Source organism: Manacus candei, unplaced genomic scaffold, assembly GCF_025592945.1.
Source record: "Manacus candei isolate 608988 ecotype Guabito, Panama unplaced genomic scaffold, ASM2559294v1 h1tg000056l, whole genome shotgun sequence".
NCBI classification, from domain to species: domain Eukaryota; kingdom Metazoa; phylum Chordata; class Aves; order Passeriformes; family Pipridae; genus Manacus; species Manacus candei.
Window position 1 is genome coordinate 36,482 of NW_026138104.1, and position 18,147 is coordinate 54,628.

Genomic DNA, 18,147 nt, shown 5'->3' on the forward strand with positions numbered 1-18,147 from the left:
TGCTTCTGCAGGTTAATCACTAGCATTTACTGTCCTCCAAATATTTAGGAGAAGAGTAGCACAGGCAGTAGCACAAAGAATAGGACAGAAGATTAATGAACAGAGAGAAGTGGAAATTCCTATTGAAAGAGCAAGAATATCCTGTGAATCCATTTCTGAGTCCCAAATACTCTCCCCCAAAAAAAGTAAAAGGATCCTCCCTGTTTGTCTATGCCTTTAGAAAAAAACCTGAAAGTAAAAGAGATCTTTGGATATTGAATGTTATTTACTGAACTAAAAACCATAAAACAAACTCTCTTTTTTCTTAACAAATCAATGAGAGACATCACACCTTACAGCAAATGATAGCAAAAGCAGGCACATATTTTTCAAGAATACAACAGAATTACCATTAGAATAAGACAAAAATTAACAAGTATTTCACGTTAGAGGGAGAACAACAAAGAAACCAAAATATATAAAAAATTAAGGACACCATGATATTCCATTTAAGTTGAAAATACACTTGACAATACACAGACCTCTAATCTCTACTCTAACATCTAAATGAGTATTAAATTAATTTTTGGTGTTCACTTTAAAAAGTGAAACAATAAAAACAACACTAAAAAAGCTATCCTTTTATCTGCCCTCCCAAGATATTTGAACTATCTTTCCTGAAAACACAAAGTCTTCCAAAAAATATCAAGTGTTGATCCTCTTAAGTTTTGCCGGAAATCCAACTTAATATTGGTATGTTGTGCTTTGAAAGCCTTAATAGCAGTACAGGCACTCTTAATTTAAAAGCCTGCAGACTTTAGAGAGAACATAAGAATGTTTTTATGATTGGTTTTCTCTCACCTACATTTAGAATTCCTGTTCTGTTTTTCCCAGCTCTTTATAGGGGAGAAGCACATCTCAGCAGCCTCCTTAGCTGCTTCCTTAGCCCACACAGCGTTCTTAGGCCAGGAGTTCAACAGCTCTACTGCCTGTTGTGTGAAGAACATATTTTTCTTTTTTAAGTACTCTGGTTTTTCTTTCACCTCTATTTTGTGCAAGCTTCAGCTTTACAATAAATTTAAGCCTTTAAAATTTAATTTTCTATAGGAAAACCACAAGATAGCCAAGGCCTGCTAATAATTATGATAGCAGGACAACCCCCTAAAGCCTCAACCTAATGCTATCTAAAAGGGTGAACTTTTTTCCCTGTTTGAAAATCATTTTTAGACAATGTTTGTTTAAAGACCCTAAAAGGATTTACAGCTCCAATAATTATTTTTGTTTCCAAAAGAAAGATGTAACTGATTTTCTCTTTAATCTTCAGAAATTTCATTGGTTGTCTTCTCTATTAATCTGATTTTGATTGGGGTAAGCCTTGTGTAGCTCTCCCTGCCAGGTAACACAAGAACAGCTATGACCTTGCATAGTTTAGTGCACAGTAGAAGTAAGGTATCACCAGCTTTTGGCATCAAAAGAGTAAGAAATGCCTGTGGAAACTGCTACTATGAACATGCATTTGGTTGTAGAAGACAGAGAAATTAGATTTCTGATTCATAGTCCTGTACATAAAGTTGAAAACCATATCTGTTTCTTTTTACCAGACTAATATAAAAAATTAACTGCTAAAAATCATAAGAAGATACAGGCAGAGAAATATTTTCCAGAAGTGAAAATAAACATGAAATGCTAAATATATTGCAATAACGGAGGGTTATTTAAGGAGTTATCATGCTGAAACATTCATGCACATAGAAAGGAATCACACAGATGTATTAATTACAATAGTTCATATTTACAGTTCAAGCATCTTCATACAGAGAATTAAATCCAACAGCAAGCATGCATGACAAACAGATTTCATTATTCGGGGAGAAAAGGCAGATGACTGACGGCATACAGCATTTCTTCACTTGCAAACATCTCATTTGAACACGGGTACGTATTCCCACTACCAGTTCTGAAGAATGAAGAAAATGTCTACAACTGAACACACAAATCTAGCATTTGTTCAGTGGATCCAAATGCTAATTTCCAGTGGCACCATTTGCTTTTGTTACGGTACAGCACATCACAGTTAGTTTACTGAAATAATGTACATTAAGATAGAGTAAAAAGGTAGAATGTGGAATGGTACAGTGACAGAGATGTTCTGTTTGGATGGGCTGTTACCGTACAATGAACACCATGCACTGTTTATTGTAGTAGTCACATATTGGCCTGTTCTTTTTTCCAGAAACACAAAGCCAATTATGCTACTCAACACAGTGGGAATAAGGTAGTTTTTATTTTCTACCTTTGACCCTTTTTTAGCTGGACTTAAATTTTCAGAGGAGGGTTCGGTTGAGCTGGTAGGTGATGGCAGGTTGCTAGAAGAATTGGATCCCTTGCCACTCTCTCCATACCATGTGACTGGTACACAGTGTGGGAGAGAGGAGGATCGCTCTGCTAAAGATTTTGTGTTTGATGATTTCTGCAGCATCTCTCTGACAGTCCTGTTTAGGAGAAAGGAGCAGGAATATGTGTTAGACTATAAAAGAAGAGAAAACAAAATGCTAGAGGCAGTTAATTGTGGAAAGAGTGACATTCCCTGTAACTGACTAAAGAACTGAGGGGCATGCCTGAAATCCCTCTCTCAGAAGAAAAAGAAAGTGTGTTGTTTTGATTCTTTTTCTACATCAAGCTCTCTTAGACAACATACACCCAGCAAATGGAGACAGATGCCAGCTGAAAATGCCTGTAACTCCCACCGTTCCGATGAGAACCAGCTCCATCAAGAAGCCACATGTTGTGTTGGTTCATTTCTGAGCCACATTGGTATCTCAGCATGATTAAATAATTAGACTCAGCACTGACCCAAATGGGCTCTGGTTCCCAGAGAAGATTTGCCTTGGATTTCAAGCACAGGCATAATGAATTAAATGCATCTGTATCCATCTGTGGAGATGTGTCTTTGTTACAACAGCTAAATATCGATGAAGTACTATTATCTTGCTTTTAAATTTAATAAATATTAAAAATATTATAGAAAAATTAAAGAAACAGCTATGGGACTTTATCAGCTTCTCTCTTTGTAGTAATAAAGATTGCAGTGATCAAGGCAAAAGTAACAGTTATAAACTAAAACACCTAAATTATTCGTGAAGTATATCAAGTCAGTATTATAGTATGCAAATTAAAAATAACTATGCAAAGTGTCTGTCTCAAAAAACTTATGCATATGTCATAGAATCATATTAATTACATCATATACATTACTGCTTCAGAGCACTAAAATCTCACTGCTCTTAGCACCCATATGTAAAAGCCATGCATGTAAATCTCCCTCAACTTCAAGCTTCTGGACAGCTTCTAAATCATAATTAACATAATCACTACATCTTTGTATATTGTGAAGCTTCTTTTCTGTATGGATGAAAGTGAGGTTGTCAAAGGACTCCTATCTATGGAAGCAGAAGGAGAATCCTACTTCCATTTCACTACATAAAGAAAGATATATCTGACCCAGACCTATACTTCTCCCTCATCCTCTAATCTTGCTTGAAAGTAGAAAGAAAAAAAAAAAATTATGTTCCCCAAACCACCTAGCTTCAAGTAGGGAAATATATGCTTCTTATTTAAATGGGGAATTTTTTGTATCTCTAATATTAGCGGTAGTTTTAGGAAATAATTCAGGATTTTATGTACACATCCTGAGTGCTACTTTCTGGCAATGGCAAACAAGCATGCAACATTCATCTAAAAGTGTGATTAATTCTACACCAATCAGTTGCTGTAATTGATATGATTATAACAGGATGCTGTCTTTTCATCATGTTCCTTCTTTCAAAGAGCTTATACAGCTTTGGACTTGTAGAGAAAACATCCTCACATTTCTTCTGAGGCAAATTCTTTGGAGTTAGTAACAAAAGAAGTGACAATGGCTGTTTAAATAGTTGTACTGAAGTAATAAACTCCCAGTTTACAGAGGTACAGTGTGACTTAAAAATGTTCATAAATTTCAACTTTGAAAGCAGAATGAAACTTTACTTTCAGCAACTGTAACACTGAAATATTGAACTGTAATAAAGAAATATTAAGCATATAACTGATATATCAAATGGTCTAATAAGCAACTGATCTCTCTGTGCTGAGATCTGATGTCTCTAAGGAAGATACCTATGGGATCTCACAATCACCTGTAGCATAGTGTGTTGGTATAAGGGACATATCAAGTTCTTACAAACAAGTATACATTCATTTCCCCTGCCCTGTGCCTTTGTATGTAAATGCTACATGATGTCTAATACCCTTAGGGTATTAGACAGTTAAGGGTACTAGCTGCCTCACAGCCACACAGAAGTGTAGATTTGGCTTTAACAAATCTCCTCCTGTCACTAAGGAAACCCAGCAGTGGGTATCACTAACTCCAGGTAACACTGCAAGCAGACACAGTGCAACAGGTTTTCAGACAACAGCACAGAGGCGACGACTGCTGCCTAAGATCACCAAAGATCCTGCCAGGTATTTGCAGGATATAAATGTACAAATGTATGCTGAGACAGAACACTGCACTTTGGTACAGTGTGCCTGAGAGAGCAAGTCAGCAGGCTAAGATTTCTTTTGCTTTTCCAATTTTACGGAGCTACACAACATACTTGCCATTGGGTCTCCATATATTAGACTGTCAGGAGAACTCCACAAATGGCTACATACTAGTTTTCCACCACAATGATTTTCTGAGTAGCATTCAAGCTTTGCTTTCTTCCAATAGCACTTTTATCATGTAGGTTTTCTTTTGCATTGCTTTATGAGCAGTTTTTGAGTTGCTATGTCCTTTATAGACTTTTGGAACATATTAAGTTTGCTTTGCCCTCCTGACATTAATCTTTCATACCTGGAATCAGGTATCATGCCTGTAGCTGTGATTTTGTACTTATGTACTCATGAGTACATAAGGAGAGGCCTCCAGCAAAAATCTACACTAGTTTTTGCAGAGAAGATTGCCTCCTGTCATTTTGAATATTCATTTATTTATTCAGAGTCCAGTTGCTGGTGATGTGGTCTCATCAGATCTCACAGGGAATTCAAAATTCCTTGCCTGAAAGTTGGTGACATGACATGCAATCAGCATTTTTCCTATCTATTTTCAACTTCTGATGTTCATCTTCATTTAAAAAAAACCTGAAAGCATTCCTGATGTGGGTGCTGCAAAGCTGCAGTGAACAGCTGCTGCCCAACCTCGCTCTGGGGGTTTTTTAAAAAAATATATGGAATTGTGTCAAGGTTTCTGGTTCATGGGTTTTATCAACTGACTGTGTGCATCTTGTAAGCCTGCTCTGAAATCTATTTCTGCAAATCCCATTAGTGGATGCAACAGCAGTAGTGATCGAGTTGGACATGATGATCCTTGTGAGTCACTTCCACCTTGAGATATTCTATGATTCTACAACACTATAAACCTCCAAGTATTTTTAGATCATATGTTAGTCTTTTCTTAGCCAAGGAATCTAGGTTTGTAAGCTCAGAAGGTTATCTCAAAGCTTAACACTTATTTATGAAGTCAGTGGGACTGTTAATGTTCCATCTGCTAGGATGATTAGGTTTTTCCAGTGTTTCTGGCATATCATTTCTTGCATCCTCAATTTTCACCCATACCTACTGCCATAGGTCACCCTAATAGCTTCTTTCTCTTTCCGCTTCTTGCCCTTGTTTGAATTCCTTCTCAAGGGAGCCCTACAAAAATATTAGAAAACATCAGGAAATATCTTTGAAATTTTACTTTCAATCCTTTTTATGAAAAAAAGAAGTATTTTTTTATAACAAAATGCTTACCCAAGATCTGCAAGTTTTCGCTTTAGTCTTTCTGTATGCCCTATAGTAGGGCTAGTTGTTCTTGCTGCCTTAGCACATGTGGCACCATCTAGGATACATTTGTACACGGAAGAATGTACATTATTAATTTTAAATGCTACTTTTCACCCAGAACACCTTGTGTATCTTTTCATAATTAGATATGCATACAAACATATGTGTGAGTACACAGTTTAAATAGGGGAATTCTCTATTTTAGGAAGATGGTACGAACAGGAATAGGAAAAATCAGAATTTGAAAATACACATGAAGAAACCTTATTTTTAATTGAAGAAAATGGAAAGGTAATTTTGGTTGAGTTTTAATGAATATGTAATAAATCAAACAACACAAGAGATTTACAGGCAAACATTATAATGAATCCATTTTTAAACTCAGCAGTAGCTGTGAGTTTCTTTTTACAGAATTCATTTTGTATGTGTGTTTACTTCCAAAACTACTCCTGAAATGCTTTCTTTAAATCTGGAGCCAAGGGTACCCTTTATGATGGACATGCTACAAAATAGTTTAACTGTTTAACCTGAACGTCTTTGTTAAACTAAACATTTAACTTGAAATCTAACCACCCTGAATTTAAAAAAAAAAAACAACCACCCACCCAACCAAAAAACAAAGAACAAAACAAAACAACACAAAAAAAAGCCACCAAAGAAAGAAAGAACTAAAAGTAGCTTAGTTAATAAATCTGCCCTGAGACATCTATCAATTTTTTATCTCTTCTACAAACACTGTTAAAGCCTAAAGAGGAAACAGTCTGCAGTACCTATAAAGCCAAAACAATGAATCTGAGTCTGGAAAACATCCTGTGAAATCTATATAGAAGCCGAAAGAAAACATATAGTAGCTAAAAAATTCAGACACAGTTACTCTTAAAACATAAGGACTGTTCCCAAATACTCTAGAGGAAGCAAATGAAGCTCATTCACTCATATCACTCGTGGTTTGGTGGCTTTTGCAATGTGACCTCAGACATAGAGCAACTTTTAACTGAGAGCACTGCTGGGTTTGTGGATTTCTCCTACCGTGGCTGATATAAATTAAGCCCTCAGAATTAACCCAAAATACCACAGCACTACCACAGGACAGTCAACTCTGTGTATAGAATTTTGTGTGCTGCTTTGAGGATAATATCCGCCCAAGTTTTCATTCAAGTAAAAAATTTAGTGTGCAACTGGTTCATAAATCCTTTGAAAAGCAGGAAAATAAGCCTCTTGCAATACCCCCACTCTAAAAGCCACACTGTTTCTACCAACACAAGTCCTTATGTTAAAAAAAAAATCAAGAACAAATGACAAGTAATCTCATGCCAAAAAAGCAAACAAAAAAAAAAGTAATATGAAGAATGACAAAAGCAAAGTGAAGTCTCCTCAGAAGAAATCCATTCCCTAAGGAAGTTGAGGAGAACTTTAGGCAATACACACTCTGCATCAACCTTACACCATGCATACTCCTCTTCTGTCTCCTCTTATGGTTTCTCTTTCACCTTTAATGCACACTTCTCATTTAACCACTGCCAAAATTGCCACTTTAAAGGAAAAACTTGCAAAGTTTACTTTCACACTAGCTATTCACAGGCTTGGGGGCCAAGGGGCAGTGTGGTTTTTTGAGAAACTTGTTAATGAAAGTCAGTGAAATGGAGGTTTTGCTGCTGTAGTAGAAAAAAAAATCTGGAGAGCTCAGCAAGGACACGTAGCAGCTACCTGGTATGGCAATCTTCTGTTCAGGGTCTTGTATCACAATATTCCCCCTCTCACACAGCTTGGGCCAGCCAGGGCCCTCTGAATGACAATGACTTACTGGGGAAAATACTTGTGCTGGCTATAGGATACAGTGGCAAATGGATAGGCTAGGTCCCAAAACCAGCTTCATGGCAGAGTACATCTGAATCTACAGGGTCTTGCATGCAGGGAAGTACACAGTGCTTGGCACACGGCAGTGACCACGAGCCAGAGCTGCAGGTGCCCCATCGGGGCAGGAGGGGACTTCAGCCACCCTGGATGGGTCCACCTTCCCCAACTCCTTGTAGTTCTTCAGAGAGGTAAAGTGAAAGCCTATTCCTCAGAATAAATCACACAGAAGCTGTTTAATCCATCACTTCCAGCCTCAAGCTGGTGTGTAAGTAATCTCTGGCTGATGGATGTGAAAGGAGACTACACTTAACTTTCTTCCCCAAGGTCACACACCCATTGCAGGCAGCCTCACATCAACAAGTACTGCCCACAGGGGTCACCTCACAGCCTTATCAAAGGATGCTGTTGCACAAAGCAGGCAGAATTGAAGAAAACAAATTCATCACATACACATGAAAAAGCTGGCAGTAAAAGACAAATAAGCAAAGTTCCTCATCATTTTGCAATGAAACTGATCTCACACCACTTCAGCCCCTCCCACAACACTGCAGAATCTCATAAGAAAAAGAACAAAAGAAAAGTGTGATCTTGCTAATACTCACTTTTGCTAATGAGAGATTAACCAATGGACACATACTTGTCCACAGATGTGCTCTCTTTCCATCTCTAAAAAAACCCTCACCTGAACACATAGAACAAATACAGTGTCTCTTTTTATTTTCTGAGCTGTATGAGTTTAACAGCCAAATTAACAATCAATTAAAATAGTATTGCTACAGCACTTGTTGCCAAACAACTGCTTTAGTATGTTTCTTTATTTTAGGACTTATTAATGCAATTTTTCCATTTGAAACTAAATTGCTCTGGTTAATTCTAATTCACTACTCATCAGAGCCTGGATACACACAAAAGCACAGGTTGTTTACTTAATGGTCACAGCAAGGAAAGCATGACATCAATATTTAGACAGAGATTATTTTTCAAACCTAAAATGGAAAGAGTGACACAGTGGGCGGAATGTAATACTCTATTCCTTACACTACAAGGCTAGTTTCCACTCAATTTTTACAAAGGTATTTTTCATACATCAGTTGGAAATGCAGGATTTAGGGCTTTCCTGATAAACCAATCACACTCAAGCTGAAGTATGAGTTTGGAAAGTCACAGTCTTACGTTCACACCCTTATTTTTACTTGCAAAACTCAAATATTGAATTTAACTTCAGATCATTAACAATTTAGCCCACAAAAACAGAACAAAAAATTTTTCTTTTCAGTTAATTCAAGTAAGTCGAAGTCTGTAATGAACCTATCTAGACCTATTCCTGCAGCCCTCTCTTATAAATGGTTTTTATCATGTATTTTAGCTTATGTGACAGTTTGAGAATGCAAGCTGCATAGCTAAGAATGCTGAAGTTGTGTCAAATGCTAATTTTGACTTCCAAAGGTATCTGAAAAGGAGAGCTCAGTATTCTGTGACATATCGTATTGTTAATTCACATAATAAACTGGTGTTTACCACTTTATCTGACCTCTGTATGAATGCATCCTGTTTTATCCAGCTAGCATTTAAAGAATCTGAATTAAATTAAAACTAATGAGGACAATCTCCCCAAAAAATTACCTGCTGCTTTTTTCTTCTGTAAATGAAGAGTGTCCAGACACCAACCTCATGTTAAATCTAGACTGTGCTGCCTCTCAGCAATTAAAAGCTACAGTCTGTTGTTCTTGCTTTACACTCCTTTCCGCACCCTCCAAAAGAATCATCTAGCAGTGCCAAAATCACATTATTTGAGTAAGTGCACTGTGTTAAGCATTTTTGTAACACAAAGATGTCCCAAGGTCAAATACTGTTGTTTTTTCAAAAAACACAATACAACACTCTCTTAAAGGCAACTTTTCTTTTTTTTTTTTTCAGTGAGCTCCAAGAAAGCAAAAAAAAAAAAAAAGAAGAAAGTAAGCAGTTCCCTATCCCATTTTAAACTTTGTCCTTTTCTTATACCATCAGACAAGGTCATTTGAAATTTTCTGACTTCCAGGTAGGCAAAAGAAGTTATGAGATGATGACCTTCTAGTTGCTAAGGTGTTACTACATAACAAAAGGTCATTAAGTAGGTGTAAGTGAGCAAAATGATGCATCAATTTATTGTAAAAAAAGTAGTAATACCTTTATCCTGTAAAATATTCCTGCCAGCTGGGTGATGCAAAGGAGATGCTTCAGAGCTGTGCCCAGATTTTGAAGGAGATGAAAGTGGAGTGTCTCCCCAAGCATATGGGGAAAGGACACCTCCTTTGTGGTGCTGTTCTTCTTCTTGGTTTTCAGTTAGGTTGTCAAGTGAGATTGCTGCACTGCTAGCCACGGGGGAGAGGGAGGAAGCACCAGAATCTGATGCTGGTGAGGATGCTCTCATGCATAAGGGCAGTGGTGATTTTGAAATGTGCATGGGACTACTGTAACTGTGTGATGGCTGTTGGTATAAGAGATTATAAAGCAGGTTATACCACTTAGTAAGCAAACAGAGCAAGATTTACTTTGAACATGCAATTCTTTTATTCATTATTTAGCTTTCTATTTGTACGAAACGCTCTAGTAATTCATGGCATTACCCTTTGATACCACACACAGTGTTGTTTATTGGTATTTGCTTCCAGACAGAAATCAGAATAGGACAAAACAATTCCGTTAACAAATTAACAAATAGAGAAATGCACAATTCCAGCTCCTTTCACCTCCTGCATAAATGAAAGGACCCATTCTGAATTATAAAGCACATGTAAATCCAAAAGACCACAATTCCAGTTAAAACACAACAAAATCAAAAAACCAGGTGTGCTGACTCAAAAGGAGACTGGACTCGCACATTACTCAAGGACATTCACAGCAGACTGGCCACAGAAGAATAAATACTGCCTGTGCTACAATGAAAGGATAGATAGAGGATGACTTACAGGGGCAATCTAGCATTCCATAGGAAGCCTGAAAGAGGGGTTAGAGTCCTTCTCACCTTTCGTTCAAGGCTGTCCTCTCCATCAGTTGAACTGATGCTATCGTACAGCCTGGTTCTGGAAGGCCTCTGCCTCTTGTTCTTCACTGACAGCTGAGCTCGAGTCTTCAGAGCTTTGGAGTCCAGTCTCTCTGTTTCTGGAACTGCTTCATTGAAATCTATATGGAAACACGATTTGGAGCTATTTAACAGAACAATCTTTCACTACTTCTTCCTAACAGAGGAAGTTCATGCAAACACATGCACTTTGCATAGAATCATAGAATCATTTAGGTTAGAAAAGACACATTTTACTTGTACCTGTATCTTTGTAAGTGCTAAAGTATCCTCAAGAAAAAAGAAGTCACTTGCATAAACACGTTTATCTACACAGATTCAGTAAGTGCATAGCAAAGAATCAACTCCAGATATTTAAGAATTCAACAAATTATTCCCACAATTACATGAAGGACCACACAAGCCCATCTATACTAGCCCAGAAAGCAGGTCCACTTAGACTACTTCAGAAGGACTTACATGTTCTTGGTCTGCAGAGAATTTTCCTCCATCACAGCATAAACACCACTACGTGATACATGAAAATTGGGGGAATATTTCACATAAAAAATGGAACAATGAAACCATCTTACCTGCCTAGTTTCAAAGCCACCCTATGCCTGAATGTCTTGTGAGCAAAGTAAACTGAACACTTCATATATGGCTTGCCTCTACAAGAAAAGCTAACATAGCTTCACTTTTCTTAGCTATCAATAATCTATTCAAATGAAATCTGAGTATTGAAGCAAATTTATCACTTTACAAAGCTGTAGTAACTAAGACAAAAAACATTTTAAAAGGTGTGTCTGCATTTTACACCAGAAAAGGAACAGATTTTTTTATGGTTTTAATAATTTTTTTTCAATTCTGACAGTATAAATGAAACCATAACCCGTTGGATTCATTTATTTGTCTAAGTACTGCATTCATAACACAGTAATTAATAAGAATCTGATCTTAAAGATATTTTTACTGTTCTTTGAGTAAGAGTTAAATTTTTCAGTCACAGAATAATACAAAATAATTAGCATTATCTGACTTGTAATTAGGCTTCTGTCCTAAGTACCCCATAGGATAACTGCACATTGTCATGGTTTGAACTGCTTACATTTGTTCTTTCAGTAGTACACATTTTCATACATCCCTTCCGTTCACTGCTGAAATTATGCAAACAGTATTCACAGAACTGGTCATATTGGCTTTGTTAAAGCAAAATACCATCTGGGCCTGGAGCTTCCTGCCTCTTCCACCCCATCACTGGTCCTGCCCTGCTCACCACATGTTGTTGCAGTGGAACTGGGCTGTTGTCAGATGGTCTCTGCTCCAGCCACATGTGCTGTTATTCCCCAGTTTCAGCGCCTGCTTCTGCAGAGAGCAGCCAGCCTTCACTCCTCCAAGCACAAACACACAACTCACACATTTCCCTAGAAATCTCCCAACCCACTAGGGAGACTGGTGCATCTCTCACATAAAAGTCATAACAGGTTTTATTTTGCTCTCGGAGAAAATCTAATTAGACTTTCTTTCATCAGATGTTCAACCATTTGACTCCCATGGTCTTGTATCTGAATTATTTCAATAGCACTGTGGAGCAGGAGCTTCCCTGTCTTCCCACTCTTTTTCCATTATACAGGCTGACAGACTTCAAAATCTCCTTCTGTGAACTAATGTGTCCCTGGGTATCCAAAGGCATACAGAAAGTACAGCCACAAAGTGGCCTGAATGGGCACTTGCACAGAGATGAGTAAATATTGTCAAAGAGGACCTCAGCACTGAACTGTTTAGATTTCAAACCACTGACAGTAAATATCTCGATTCTTTACTGCAGATACAGCTCATGAACACTAAAACAGAAAGCTACAATCCACTTTATGTATTCTTCTGGACTTTCAGAATAAATTGTACATTTGTAAAAGAAACACAATCCTCAGGTTTCTAATATTCCCTGGCAAAGCAACAGAAGAATTCTGTGGGCCACAATGGTTTTTATTTTCTCTTTCCAGCTTCCACTGATGTTACTGGCAGCCCCTTAAGCTCAGCATGAGGTTATGTTACAGTCTGAGGAGTCGTACAGTCTGTCATGATGCTAAACATGGCCAGAGCACCAGCAGTGTTAGGAAGAGATATGCTTGAATACTTGTGACCATCAAGTTGCATCCATTACTTCTTCCCAAGTCTATTAATATGCAAGAATGTAACAAATATCCCGGATCATATGGAAGCAAAACCACACTTGATACAACCTTAATTAAAATATATTTTTCCATAACCTAATTTTCTGAGGGAAGACAGTCCTGCAAACTTCTGAACAAAAATTAAGGGATGTGGCTGTGTACATGCAGTCCTACTCCAGGAACCTAACGTAGAGGCTTGATCAAGGAGTACGTGTTATACTGGCCAAACAAGAGCCAGAAAAGAGACTGAAGCACCAAAGTGAATGTCACAAAGGCAGCGTGTGCGACACACAGAACCCAGAGGGATTCTGCCTGCACTCCAAAACATCGTGGACATCTTCCCTGATGTTTATAGCTCCTTCACAAACATCCATGGGTTAATGGATGTTTAACCCTTTTAAGAAAAGGGTTATGATATGGACACCTAGGCTCTTTGTTGGCACAGCAAGTATCACTACATTACAGCCTGATACAGACTTCAGAGACTGATACAGAATTTACTGGAAAAGGTATATGGAAGTCAAAGAGTGCTACAGAACATTTAAGGATCTCTTAAAAACACAAATCCAGCCTGGAATCTAAGGTCTAACTATGCTACTTCTGCTTGCAAAAAATTATTGCCAATTTATCTATTTTTCCCAGTAAATAATTGGTGTTTGTATTCAGGTGGTTAAACTTGGGCATTTAAATTCATCTATTTTAGGTCCCAGAAGAAATTAACACTGGTAGCATTGCTCCAGAAGAACATTTTTGCAATGAAAAAAGACAGCTCCTTGAAAATTTTCATGCAAATGCATCAATTGGAAAACACACTTTTGAAGCACAGACATGCAGAATTTTAATGCCATACAAAGAATTTTCAAATTTTTAGAAAGAATTTTACAATTTTTTTTTGTCTATAGAAATTCCTGGATTTTAGCTCTTGAGCCATAGATGTGCATTGACATTGTTACAAGAGTAGATGCAAACATGATTTTTGTGAGTCAGGTAAAGAAAACACACTTCCCTCTCCTGATGTAAACTACTGAAAGGTTTTGTGTTAACAGAGTTGCTAAGTATTAAATGTTTTATATTTTTTACTGAGTCTCTACGGTAGAAATACAGACTTCTCCCCCTGAGTGCTTTTCTGAACTTCAGAGATTTCAGTACAATAAAAATTTGATAGAAAGAAGCTCTGTGAAGATTTGCAGAAGTCAATTCCACAAGGACTGCATATCACCTAACATCATTTCAGCAGGACTAGCTCTTATTTGTATTTGTTAATAATGTAATTCATATTGATCTCTTTGTAAGCAATATTGCTTGGGTCCACACATGAAATGACTGCTAAAATATCAATTTTAATAAAACACCTCTATACTTGCTAGAAATTAATTTATTTCACAATGTATTACATTTTTTCACCAGAGAAATAAATAATATTATAGGAAAAAAGTTTGGTGCTCCCTTGTCAAAATTCCAACACCTTCAACATGTGATTTCAAAGATGTTACTGAATACAGAATAAGTATTGCCTACCCCTGCATCAAACAGGTTTTTTTCCCAAGGCTGTGGGTCTAAATTGGCTTTAATTCTGCATATCCTTCAACAGTGAGAAGCAACTTGCATTTACAGAACTGTAACTAAGCTGTGGAAGTTATCTGTATGTTTTCACTGGCACAGGCTATAAATGAGAATTATCTTTTCTACGTGAAACAAAGAAAAGGTACAGCCACCCTGCTGACAGCATCTATCCAGATCTCAACGTTGGTACAAACTGTTTTGTTTCTTGGTAATGTAGGAAAAAAGTCTTACAAATCTTATGTTGTAAATCAGGCTGTGCTATAGCTGAATAAGTTTTTTTAATTAATGTGCTAGTAAAGAATTTGCATTTTATTCACAAAAGGTTCCATCCTGAGAAATGGTGAGTGCCACCTACAAGGTTCCTTCCTTTTGATGTCTGTACCATAAGATTAGAACTTGCAGAGAACCATTAAAAATGGGGGATTTAACATTGTTTTCTCATTCTGGTAACTGTTCTTGTTTGATCTTTGGTGGTTGGGTAATTAGGGATAGATTTAGGAACACAGGAGAAAACACAATTTCCTCCTACTTTATTAAAATACCAGAAGCATCAAATTAAACCTAAATGTTGATGGCTTTAAGCAATCAATAGTGATCTTTGCTATACTAACATTTAGTTCCATTTCTTTTAGAATATACATTGTACAGCTCTTCTAGGACTCTATATTGGCATTATTAGGTAGAGCACTGATACAGTTGTCATTAGATACTGAATTTTGGAAAAATATCAACATCCTGGCATTATTAATTGTTTCTTTTAAATCCTAAATGATAACCATGCTGTTTACACACATTATTGGGCCCTATGCCTGGGACACAGCAACCCCAGGCACACCTACAGGTTGGGCAGAGAAGTGGCTGAGAGCCGCCCTGCGGAGAAGGACTCGGGGGTGATGGTCGATGAAAAACTCCCCACGAGCTGCCAGTGTGTGCTCACAGCCCAGAAAGCCGATGGAATTGGCTCCATCAAAAGGAGTGTGGCCAGCAGGTTGAGGGAGGAGATTCTGCCCCTCTGCTCTGCTCTTGTGAGACCTCACTTGGAGTGCTGTGTCCAACTCTGGGGTCCCCAGCACAAGAAGGACATGGAACTGTTGGATCAAGTCCAGAGGAGTGTCATGAGGTTGCTAAGAGGACTGAAGCACCCCCGCTATGAAGACAGGCTGAGAAAAGTTTGGGCTATTGAAGAGAAGGCTCATAGCAACCTTCCAGTACTGGGAAGCTGAAGTGGGACTCTTTGTCAGGGAATGTAGTGACAAGACAAGGAGTGATGGATACAAATTGGAAGAGGGAAAATTTAGGTTAGATATTAGGAAGAAATTCTTTACTGTGAGGGTGGTCAGACACTGACACAGGTTGCCCAAGGAGGCTGTGGATGCTCTATCCTTGACAGTGTTCACAGCCAGGCTGGACAAGGCCTTGAGCAACCTGGTCTAGTGGGAGTGTCCTTGCACACAGCAGGGGTGTTGGGACTAGACCAACTTTAAGGTTCTTCCAACTCAAATCAATCTATGATTCATAGGAGTTACGGTTCGTTTCAAACCAACCTTGACTTAAGCCATCCAGGCAGGTCACTTGCTTAGTATCTATATTTTCCACTGGATCTCCTCTAGAAACTTCTCCAAAAGATGTCTGCCTTTCAAAAATGTTGTTGTTATTGTTAACCTGGCTCCCATTTTGCTTCATTAGCCTGAAAACTTCTGCTTCCAAGTCTTGTATCTGAAAGAAATACAACATAGTATTACCCAAAACACATATCCCAATACATCTTCCCCATTAGATATGTTATTTTTCCAGAATATCAGACATTTTTTTTATCAGTCTCATTCTTAAAATATAAGAGTAAATGCTACTCACACGAGCTTGTAAGCCTTGAACCTCTGCAAGGTGTGCTTTCTCCAAATCTTCTATTTTCTTTCGTTCAGCTTCCTGGCGTTTGATGAAGTCAAGTTCTCTTAGAAAAAAATAAAAATGTATTTGCTGTCATCAAAGCAATCAGACTCAAACAGAAAATAAAATGTTCTGAAAAATCTTAAGCTATGCATCTGAAAAATCTGTCCTTACTAAATAATTTATCACTTACTTAATAAGGACTATGAAACTGCAGTCAGGACAAAACCCTAAGCTATTAGTCTAAATGAACATGCTAGGTGATGATATAGAAATGGTAAAAGCAATTTATCTGGAAAAAAAATCTCGGTTCTAATTGATCATCAAAAAAGTTAAACCAAATTTTTTCATAATATGTATTTACAACAGAAACATTATCTTAGTTTATGTTGTTCTCTGTTGTGGGAAATGGAGCAAAATCTCTGTTTTACTACAGTATGACTGCACTCCTTCACAGAAAGGACATCTGTAACTTTTCAGGTACAAATCAAATTTTCTTGTAAGCTATAAGGAAATTTGTTAGGTCAGTTTAGGAGTCTGAAATAATTAAAACCAACCGACTAGATATTCTACTAATATAAAGGAGAATAACAACAGAAAAGCTATCAAAATTCATTCTAGCAACTTTCCCTATCTCTTTTTATTTTGAATATCAAAGACATTTGTGATAGAAAGCACATAAGATGTAAACTAGGTTCTGGAACAGTCCCGAAATTCCAAGACGGGTAATGGCATTTTGACAATTTAACTCCTTTTTTAATGGGACAGGAAAGTAATTTTTGCAGTCCCAGTTGTCACTTGACATTGCTGTATGTTTTTGAGTTTTCTTCTTGAAACATGTATATTTCAGCAGAAAATTCAAAAGTTGCTGGGAAAAAAAAAGGAATTTGGGCAATGGAAGCTGTTATAGAAATGTAAGATGTTATTATTCTTGCTAGCCATCAGGGAGAAGGGACCACATGAAACAGAGGGGGTCAGGTAATCATGAGTTAGCTCAACTCAGCTGAAACGTTCTTGGTAACTACAAGAAGAAAAATAAAATGTAAAATATAACAAAACAATATTTTACTTGATGTCACATTAGTACACAGCAGGAATGAATCCAGCTGACACAATACCAATATAAATTCCTGCAAACCTGGCTAATCAAATGCTTTACTATGATTACTCTTTGTTGTTTGTATTCACAGTGAATTATCCAGTAATTCTGAAACATTCCAACCTGGAATACTACACACAAAGTCTTTATTTAGCTACAGTATGACTACATCTCAAATACTAGTAACATTTTTCCACAATAAAGAGTCCAAGTTTTCATGAAAAAAAGAAGTGAAAAATAGTGTTTACCTTACAGGTGTTTAACAGGGAGGTTCATATTTCAAAATATATCACATACATGTTTCCTATCTGGCCACTAAGTCATTTGCTGCCCCTGGTGTAGCTGCTTACTTTTGCTGAAAATCCTTGATTAATTTCTTTGCCTTGTTATATTTCTTCTCCAGAGCCTGATACTGGCTTTGCGTCTCCTTGAGATGTTCATTCACCGTGTGACACAGGGTTTGTGCCTCAATCCAGTAACTCTCTAATTTCATCATCCTTTCCTTATTCTCCTCAATGTTCTGCTGGAGTTGGGTCTTCTCCAATTCCCACCTCACCTTCTCATTCTCAGCAGCCTGCAGCTGAACAAAGGAGTGGAGATGCAGTCCATAAAATCTGCCTTATAGTTCAGGATTAATTCAAGCAGCATGAATGGTGAAAATCAGTAAATTAGTAACAACACTAGTAATATGCTAGCAGTGAAAA

The 18,147-nt window shown here is 37.4% G+C and overlaps 1 protein-coding gene across 5 annotated transcripts in view; it reads right to left on the reverse strand.

The window, feature by feature from the left end:
- Nucleotides 1–18,147, reverse strand: part of PPP1R9A (protein phosphatase 1 regulatory subunit 9A) — a 136,863-nt gene that overhangs the window by 10,240 nt on the left and 108,476 nt on the right. For 3 of the 5 annotated variants that reach the window (XM_051802609.1, XM_051802611.1, XM_051802610.1), the window contains exons 9-16: nt 17,794–18,023; nt 16,312–16,408; nt 16,002–16,173; nt 10,685–10,842; nt 9,847–10,147; nt 5,791–5,878; nt 5,614–5,691; nt 2,273–2,471 (exon numbers count right to left, since the gene is read on the reverse strand). In XM_051802609.1, coding sequence (XP_051658569.1) covers nt 2,273–2,471; nt 5,614–5,691; nt 5,791–5,878; nt 9,847–10,147; nt 10,685–10,842; nt 16,002–16,173; nt 16,312–16,408; nt 17,794–18,023 — 1,323 coding nt within the window. The remainder of the gene's footprint in view (nt 1–2,272; nt 2,472–5,613; nt 5,692–5,790; nt 5,879–9,846; nt 10,148–10,684; nt 10,843–16,001; nt 16,174–16,311; nt 16,409–17,793; nt 18,024–18,147) is intronic. The other 2 variants (XM_051802613.1, XM_051802612.1) reach the window with 1 other exon arrangement.